This window comes from Ostrea edulis, chromosome 2, assembly GCF_947568905.1.
Source record: "Ostrea edulis chromosome 2, xbOstEdul1.1, whole genome shotgun sequence".
NCBI lineage: Eukaryota > Metazoa > Mollusca > Bivalvia > Ostreida > Ostreidae > Ostrea > Ostrea edulis.
The window spans coordinates 91844637-91854636 of record NC_079165.1 but is presented as its reverse complement, the minus strand read 5'-3'; the positions used below and the strand labels follow the sequence as shown (position 1 = coordinate 91854636).

Genomic DNA, 10000 nt, shown 5'->3' with positions numbered 1-10000 from the left:
TCTATTAAATACATGTATATAATTTTTCATGACATTTCAAGCACAATTCATGCATCCTATCTTGTTTCTACAAAAAAAAAAACAAAAAACCAAAAAAAAACAAAAAAACCCCCCAAACTTAGGGTATATTACAAGGTTTGTTTTAGCATATCTTCACAGTTCCTGACTGTGGCAAGTAAAAGGGATCAACTCTTATGTATTACAGAGGGTTGCATATATATAGGCATTACTAAGTAGCAAAGAAAGGGAGACAACTCCTTGGATCGACTGGAGATCAATGAACTTGGGACACTTGCAGTACTGGTTAGGTGATCTAACCACTGAGCTACCCAAGCCTATATATGAAGTATAGTAAATATTACTACAATTATTGTATAAAATTTAAACCTTTTAAGTAAATCATACAGGAATTCTTCATATAGAGGAGACAACCCCCAACCCCCCCCAACCAAACCTCCCAACCCCCCCCCCCCCCCCCAACACTTTTAGGGGAAAATGGCAGAAATGTTGTGTATGACTTCAATAAATTGAACAACAGAGACTGGTTTCCACATGATGGTCTTTGTAATAGTGCAGAGACAATCAAGGAAGATAACTCTTACCTCCATTCCTTTACTTGGGATCAAGAAAATTCGCATCAGAATAGCACTATTCTGCCAGCTGGACTCAGTCCATGTAGAGTATTGAAATGATTTCCACCCATTGTAATCTGTATACAAATCAACAGCAAAAAGCTATATTGTCCTTTACAATGATTTATCACATGTCATTAATATCTAATGCATCATTAGAAGTCACACACACACACACATCAACCACAAATCCATTAACTATGAAGTATACCACTATTCCCTGTCATTATACTCTCTCTGCCCCTCTTCTCCCACTCTCCTCCCCCTATCTGTTCTCCCCTCTCTCTCTGTTTCTCTCTCCCTCCCCCTCCTCTCTCTGTTTCTCTCTCCCTCCCCCTCCTCTCTCTGTCTCTTCCTCCCCCTCCTCTCTCTCTCTCTCTTCCTCCCCCTCCTCTTTCTGTCTCTCTCTCCTCTGTCTCTCTCTCTTCCTCCCCCTCCTCTTTCTGTCTCTCTCTCTCCACTCCTCTGTTTTTCTCTCCCCCTCTTCTCTGTCTCTCTCTCCCCCTCCTCTGTCTCTCTCTCCCTCCCCTCCTCTCTCTGTCTCTCTCTCTTCTCTCTGTCTCTTCCTACCCCTCCTCTTTCTGTCTCTCTCTCTCCACTCCTCTGTCTTTCTCTCCCCCTCCTCTCTCCCTCCCCTCCTCTTTCTGTCTCTCTCTCTCCCTCCCCTCCTCTCTCTCTCTCCCCCTCCTCTTTCTGTCTCTCTCCACTCCTGTCTTTCTCTCCCCCTCCTGTCTCTCTCTCCCTCCCCTCCTCTCTCTGTCTCTCTCTTCCTCCCCCACTATCTGTCTATCCTCTCTCCCTCCCACTCCTCTCTCTTCCTCCCCTCCTGTGTCTCTCTCTCTTCCTCCCCCTCCTCTCTCTGTCTCTCTCTCCCCCTCTATCTGTCTATCCTCTCTCTCTCTCTCCCACTCCTCTGTCTCTATCCCCCTCCCCTCTATCTGTCTATCCTCTCTCTTTCTCTCCCCTCCTCTCTCTGTCTCTCCCTCCCCTCCTCTCTGTATATCCCCTCTCTATGTCTCTCTCTTCCCCTCTCTGTATATCCCCTCTCTATGTCTCTCTCCCTCCCCCTCTCTGTATATCCCCTTTCTGTCTCTCTCTCCCTCCCCCTCTCTGTATATCCCCTTTCTGTCTCTCTCTCCCTCCCCTCTTTGTCTATCCCCCCTCCTCTCTGTCTCTCTCTCCCTCCCCCTCTATCTGTCTATCCTCTCTCTCTGTCTCTCCCCTCCTCTCTGTCTCTCCCTCCCCCTCTCTGTATATCCCCTTTCTGTCTCTCTCTCCCTCCCCCTTTTTGTCTATCCCCCTCTCTCTCCCCCTCCTCTCTCTGTCTCTCTCTCCCTGCCCCTCTGTCTATCCCCTCTCTCTATCTCTTTCTCCCCTCCTCTTTCTGTCTCTCCCTCACTCTCCAATCCCTCCTATCTGTTTCTCCCCCTCCCTCTCTCTCTCCCCTTCACCCTTTGTCTCTCTCCCCCTCCTCTCTCTCTCCCACCTCTGTATCTGTTTCTTCCCCTCTCTCTGTCTCTCTCTCCCCCCTCTCTCTGTCTCTCTCCCCCTCCTCCCTCTGTCTCTCCCTGCTCTCCTATCTGTTTCTCCCCCTCCTCTCTCTCTCCCTCACTCTCCTATCTGTTTCTCCCCCTCCCTCTCTCCCCCTCCCTCTCCTATCTGTTTCTCCCCCTCCCTCACTCTCCTATCTGTTTCTCCCCTTCCTCTCTCTCTCCCTCACTCTACTATCTGTTTCTCCCCTCCCCCTCTCTCTCCCCCCACTCTCCTGTTTCCCCCTCCCCCTCTCTCTCCCTACTCTTCTATCTGTTTCTCCCCTCCCTCTCTCCCCACTCTCCTGTTTCCCCCTTCCCCTCTCTCTCTCCCCACTCTCCTATCTGTTTATCCCCTCCTCTCTATCTCTCCCCACTCTCCTGTTTCCCCCCTCCCCCTCTCTCTCTCCCTACTCTTCTATCTGTTTCTCCCCTCCCTCTCTCTCTCTCCCCACTCTCCTGTTTCTCCCCCTCCTCTCTCTCTCTCCCCACTCTACTATCTGTTTCTCCCCCACCTCTCTCTCCCCACTCTCCTGTTTCTCCCCCTCCCTCTCTTTCTCCCCACTCTACTATCTGTTTATCCCCTCCTCTCTATCTCTCCCCACTCTCCTGTTTCCCCCCTCCCCCTCTCTCTCTCCCTACTCTTCTATCTGTTTCTCCCCTCCCTCTCTCTCTCCCCACTCTCCTGTTTCCCCCCTTCCCCTCTCTCTCTCCCCACTCTCCTATCTGTTTATCCCCTCCTCTCTATCTCTCCCCACTCTCCTGTTTTCCCCCTCCCCCTCTCTCTCTCTCCCTACTCTTCTATCTGTTTCTCCCCTCCCTCTCTCTCTCTCCCCACTCTCCTGTTTCTCCCCCTCCTCTCTCTCTCTCCCCACTCTACTATCTGTTTCTCCCCTTCCTCTCTCTCTCCCTTACTCTCCTATCTGTTTCTCCCCTTCCTCTCTCTCTCCCTTACTCTCCTATCTGTTTCTCCCCTTCCTCTCTCTCTCTCCCCACTCTACTATCTGTTTATCCCCTCCTCTCTATCTCTCCCCACTCTCCTGTTTCCCCCCTCCCCCTCTCCCTACTCTTCTATCTGTTTCTCCCCTCCTCTCTATCTCTCCCCACTCTCCTGTTTCCCCCCTCCCCCTCTCTCTCTCCCTACTCTTCTATCTGTTTCTCCCCTTCCTCTCTCTCTCCCTTACTCTCCTATCTGTTTCTCCCCCTCCCTCTCTCCCCCACTCTCCTATCTGTTTCTCCCCCTCCCTCTCTCCCCCACTCTCCTATCTGTTTCTCCCCCTCTCTCTCTCCCCCTTACTCTCCTATCTGTTTCTCCCCTTCCTCTCTCTCTCCCTTACTCTCCTATCTGTTTCTCCCCCTCCCTCTCTCCCCCACTCTATCTGTTTCTCCCCCTCCTCTGTCTCTCTCACTCTCCTGTTTCTCCCCTTCCTCTCTCTCTCCCCACTCTCCTGTTTCTCTCCCTCCCCCACTCTCCTATCTGTTTCTCCCCTTCCTCTCTCTCTCCCCCACTCTCCTATCTGTTTCTCCCCTTCCTCTCTCTCTCCCTTACTCTCCTATCTGTTTCTCCCCTTCCTCTCTCTCTCCCTCACTCTCCTATCTGTTTCTCCCCCTCCCTCTCTCCTATCTGTTTCTCCCCCTCCTCTCTCTCTCTCTCCAATCTCCTATCTGTTTCTCCCCTTCCTCTCTCTCTCCCTTACTCTCCTATCTGTTTCTCCCCCCTCTCTCTCCCTTACTCTCCTATCTGTTTCTCCCCCTCCTCTCTCTCTCCCTTACTCTCCTATCTGTATCTCCCCCTCTCTCTCTCCCTTACTCTCTTATCTGTTTCTCCCCCCCCCTCTCTCTCCCTTACTCTCCTATCTGTTTCTCCCCTTCCTCTCTCTCTCCCTCACTCTACTACCTGTTTCTCCCCCTCTCTCTCTCCCTTACTCTCTTATCTGTTTCTCCCCCCCTCTCTCTCCTATCTGTTTCTCCCCCTCCTCTCTCTCTCCCTTACTCTCCTATCTGTTTCTCCCCCTCTCTCTCTCCCTTACTCTCTTATCTGTTTCTCCCCCTCTCTCTCTCCCTTACTCTCCTATCTGTTTCTCCCCCTCCTCTCTCTCTCCCTTACTCTCCTATCTGTTTCTCCCCCTCCTCTCTCTCTCTCCCTTACTCTCCTATCTGTTTCTCCCCCCCTCTCTCTCCCTTACTCTCCTACCTGTTTCTCCCCCTCTCTCTCTCCCTTACTCTCCTATCTGTTTCTCCCCCTCCTCTCTCTCTCCCTTACTCTCTTATCTGTTTCTCCCCCTCTCTCTCTCCCTTACTCTCCTATCTGTTTCTCCCCCTCCTCTCTCTCTCCCTTACTCTCCTATCTGTTTCTCCCCCTCTCTCTCTCCCTTACTCTCTTATCTGTTTCTCCCCTTCCTCTCTCTCTCTCCCTTACTCTCCTATCTGTTTCTCCCCTTCCTCTCTCTCTCCCTTACTCTCCTATCTGTTTCTCCCCTTCCTCTCTCTCTCCCTTACTCTCTTATCTGTTTCTCCCCCCCTCTCTCTCCCTTACTCTCCTATCTGTTTCTCCCCCTCCTCTCTCTCTCCAATCTCCTATCTGTTTCTCTCCTTCCTCTCTCTCTCCCTTACTCTCCTATCTGTTTCTCCCCCTCTCTCTCCCTCACTCTCCTATCTGTTTCTCCCCCTCCTCTCTCTCTCCACTCTTCTATCTGTTTCTCCCCCTCTCTCTCTCCCTTACTCTCCTATCTGTTTCTCCCCCTCCTCTCTCTCTCCCTCACTCTACTATCTGTTTCTCCCCTCTCTCTCTCTCCCTCACTCTACTATCTGTTTCTCCCCCTCTCTCTCTCTCCCTCACTCCTCTATCTGTTTATCCCCCTCCTCCCTCTCTCCCTCACTCTCCTATCTGTTTCTCCCCCTCCCTCTCTCTCTCTCTCACTCTCCTATCTGTTTCTCCCCCTCCCCCCTCTCTCTCTCCACATGTTATCTCTGTCATACCTGTAGCCTCAAAAGCTGGGGAGTAAGCCTTGGTTTGCGTGACTCGGCTTTTTACACATGTTTTAGTCCTTGTCCTCTTGTCTGGATTCAAAGAACCAGCCATCCACAGATAGGTATACGCCTACAGAACAAAATAAATACACCATTACTCAAATGATCACTTAACAGAACAAAATAAATACACCATTACTCAAAAGTTCTCTTTAAAGAACAAAATAAATACACCATTACTCAAATAATCACTTCATGACACTGGATAAAAACAGACTTTTCAAAAAAAAATTTATGAAAATGAAAACTAAATTTATGTTTTCATTAGTAAAATAAATAAAAATTACCATATTGAATGTAATTCATTTCCAAGTAAAAAACAGTGGGGAAAATAAAGAGGGGTAATGTATTTCAACGTTTGAACATCATAAAAAATTTTCAAGTCCCTAATTTTTTTCCCTACGAATTCTATATTTGAACTTATTACAACCAAATTAAGGCAAAAATATATATCATCCCTTGTATGCATTTTTTTGCATCATATATCCTTAAATATATAATTAATCAAAATACGACATAAATAATATTATAAAAGTATTTGATTTTGGATGAGAGTCCCTTTCAAGATCTATCCAGCCAGTGGTGCCAACATGAGTGGACACTTTTTCAATGGTGGTGCCTACCTGAGTGGACACTTTTTCAGTGGTACCTACTTGAGTGGGCACTTTTTCAGTGGTACCTACCCGAGTGGACACTTTTTCAGTGGTGCCTACCTGAATGGACACTTTTTCAGTGGCACCTACCCGAGTGGACACTTTCAGTGGTACCTACCTGAATGGTCACTTTTTCAATGGTGGTGCCTACCTGAGTGGACACTTTTTCAGTGGCGGTGCAGGCTGAGGTCTGGTTGACCTTGTTTCCTATATAGTGAGTGAGAAGTCGCTGAATGAGCCTGGTCACGTTGTTACTGCCCCCACTACTGTACACACTGACATAAAACAGGAAGGGAGACGTCCGAGAAGCTGAAAGTCAAACACACATCTCGTTAGCCACAATCAGTGACACATCAAACACACATCTCGTTAGCCACAATCAGTGACAAGTCAAACACACATCTCATTAGCCACAATCAGTGACACATCAAACACACATCTCATTAGCCACAATCAGTGACACATCAAACACACATCTCATTAGCCACAATCAGTGACAAGTCAAACACACATCTCATTAGCCACAATCAGTGACAAGTCAAACACACATCTCATTAGCCACAATCAGTGACACATCAAACACACATCTCATTAGCCACAATCAGTGACAAGTCAAACACACATCTCGTTAGCCACAATCAGTGACAAGTCAAACACACATCTCATTAGCCGCAATCAGTGACACATCAAACACACATCTCGTTAGCCACAATCAGTGACACATCAAACACACATCTCATTAGCCACAATCAGTGACACATCAAACACACATCTCATTAGCCACAATCAGTGACAAGTCAAACACACATCTCATTAGCCACAATCAGTGACAAGTCAAACACACATCTCATTAGCCACAATCAGTGACACATCAAACACACATCTCATTAGCCACAATCAGTGACAAGTCACACACACATCTCATTAGCCACAATCAGTGACAAGTCACACACACATCTCATTAGTCACAATCAGTGACAAGTCAAACACACATCTCATTAGCCGCAATCAGTGACAAGTCAAACACACATCTCATTAGTCACAATCAGTGACAAGTCAAACACACATCTCATTAGTCACAATCAGTGACAAGTCAAACACACATCTCATTAGCCACAATCAGTGACAAGTCAAACACACATCTCATTAGTCACAATCAGTGACAAGTCACACACACATCTCGTTAGCCGCAATCAGTGACAAGTCAAACACACATCTCATTAGCCACAATCAGTGACAAGTCAAACACACATCTCATTAGTCACAATCAGTGACAAGTCAAACACATAGCCACAATCAGTGACAAATCAAACACATATCTCATTAGTCACAATCAGTGACAAGTCAAACACATAGTCACAATCAGTGACAAGTCACACACACATCTCATTAGTCACAATCAGTGACAAGTCAAACACACATCTCATTAGCCACAATCAGTGACAAGTCAAACACACATCTCATTAGCCACAATCAGTGACATGTTATGTGCACAATCTCACTCACTGCTTCATCCAAAAACACAGAAGTGCTGGGATTCAAATTGGCAATATGCTAGCCTGACAAGTTTGATGACTGGGCTATACACTATATTGTTGAGTACATACAATACTAACTTAAGCTATTGAGGGCTTGATGACTGGGCTATACACTATATTATTGAGTACATACAATACTAACTTAAGCTATTGAGGGCTTGATGACTGGGCTATACACTATATTGTTGAGTACATACAATACTAACTTAAGCTATTGAGGGCTTGATGACTGGGCTATACACTATATTGTTGAGTACATACAATACTAACATAAGCTATTGAGGGCTTGATGACTGGGCTATACACTATATTGTTGAGTACATACAATACTAACTTAAGCTATTGAGGGCTTCTTTAGCTGGTGGAATGACTTCCTTGAATAACTCGCAGTTTGGACTGATTAAAAAACAGTACAGCATGTGTGTGACCTACAAAAAACAGTATATGTTTATGAGTTTTCAATTAACTACACATACACATGTACAATATCTACTCACATTCTCGTATAAGGCTGCATTTCTTCACAATACGAGTATTCTGAATGAATTTTGCCTTACGATTGTCACAACTTCTTGTCAACTTTAATACTAGTCTGATTATGCACTTCTCTAAGTAAAATTTGTGTTTTATGTGATTGTATGTCAACTTGTTTGGTGAAATCAAATAAACATCCGGTCAATAATATTAAATAAAATTAATATAAATTCCTAATTCATAATACATGTTATCATAAAACACTGCAGAAGTTTCTTTACATTTACAAACACAGAACTATTTTGGACTTCCTTACACTCAGTTCATTGGCTTTAAGGTCCGGGGGTGCTGTGGAGTTTGTGGCCAGCACATACAGACTCCTTGCCAGTAGCGTGGCTGCCTGAGTCAGATTCCGGGCCTGATCTGTTACGTAGTCATAGCCACCATCTGACCTGTTCTCAGATTCAGCGCTGATAGTTTTAGCCAGATCAAAACGACTATTGTAGTACCTGCCGAACACCAATAAAATACTATTATTTGACGAGTAGCTTACTACAAATAAACACTGTTGATTTCTATAGTCTATAGATAAAACATGGATAATTTGGATAGCTAATTAACAATAAAACATTGATAATTTGTATAGCTAATTAACAATAAAACATTGACAATTTGTATAGTCTATGAACATTAAGATAATGACAATTTGTATAGCCTATAAACAATAAAACATTGACAATTTGTATGGACGTTGAGTTGTTCCCGTGTTGCTCTATGTGGATCAATGTGTGGGTGATCCAATTTCTCCATCAACTTGGAGTGATCAACAGTCATTCCATTTTCATTTTGTTTTATGTGAAACCCAATGTAATGAAAATCTTGTTCCTCAACTTTGCCAGCTAGGAATCTTTGTTTTAGTTTGCTCAGCAAGACCTCAAATTCTTTTTCTCCAGCATGTAAAAAATCATCAATATGACAGCATATTATCCCTGTGAGAATTTTTCCATTTTCTTTGATAAACATGGCAGGGTCCATTTCTGACTGACTGCAGCCTAGTTTAAGCAACTCATCATGAACACTCATGTAAAATTGACGAGCACCATCCTTTAAACCATATAACTCATGCTTGAGTTTCCATACGAATCCAGAGGGTGTGTCACTTTCCTTGGGCGGTTTAATGTACATTTCATGTTGTAGTGTGTCCCCTTGAAGAAAGGCATACTTTATGTCTGTAGTTTTTACCCTCCAATTTTTGCTAGCCGCCATGGTAAGAAAAATTCTGATAGCCCCTTTTCCTATTGTTGGGCTATCTGAAGGGATAAAGGAATGTTCTTCAAAACCTCTTGCAACTAATCTGGCTCTTGTGCTGTTGTCTTTGCCAGTTATTACCCATCTGGTTGATACTGTGTTTTGGCCATGGTCCTTTACTTCATCAAATGTGTTGAAATGACGCAGTTTATCTAATTCTGTTTGTTTGGCATTTTCAATAAACTTTTGAACATGAGATGCTTCATTGTTTGTGTTAGAATGGACTAAATTTACTTCCTCTTCATCTGCAGCTTTCCACTTAACAGTATCTAGATCAATACTTTTCTCTTCATTTTCCACACTGTTTTTAACATTATACCGTGAAGGATATTTTCCTGTCACTTTTCCGGCTCTTCCCTGTACCGTTGCCTCAGTCCATTCCGCTGAGTCTGGTAACTTGTATCTGATAATGTCATTTTTCTTCGGTCTTGGTCTATGTTCAGTTTGTGGGTCCACTTCCTGGTTGTGTTGCCCTGGTGCCTGAGTGAATGTTTCTGAAACAGTATTTGGGACAACAGTCTCTGTTTTCACATCATCCTCTTCACTTTTTCTATTTGCAAATTGTTTCTCAAAACTATCTTCATTCAGTTCTATTTCTGACTGATCGTGTTTAATTTTGCACAGTCTGTTAGGGGATACTCTCACAAAGACAACTCCATGCCTCACAAACACAACTTTTCCATCTTGAAATACCACCTTTCCAGGTCCTAACCAGCGCTCTCGACCCTCTCTTTTGTAAAACACCAAGTCACCGTTGTCATATGTTTCCTCTGCTGCCCTTACTTTGGAACGGAGAGCTCTGCGAATTCTTTCATCTGCTTCACTTTGAATATAGG

At 44.9% G+C, this 10000-nt stretch overlaps 1 protein-coding gene across 2 annotated transcripts in view; it reads right to left on the bottom strand.

The window, feature by feature from the left end:
• The window catches only part of LOC125681926 (nicastrin-like), a 48557-nt gene that overhangs the window by 9570 nt on the left and 28987 nt on the right, over positions 1–10000 (bottom strand). For both annotated transcript variants that reach the window (XM_048922210.2, XM_048922211.2), the window contains exons 10-14: positions 8173–8365; positions 7717–7810; positions 5996–6153; positions 5141–5261; positions 603–709 (exon numbers count right to left, since the gene is read on the bottom strand). In XM_048922210.2, the coding sequence (XP_048778167.2) occupies positions 603–709; positions 5141–5261; positions 5996–6153; positions 7717–7810; positions 8173–8365 (673 nt within the window). The remainder of the gene's footprint in view (positions 1–602; positions 710–5140; positions 5262–5995; positions 6154–7716; positions 7811–8172; positions 8366–10000) is intronic.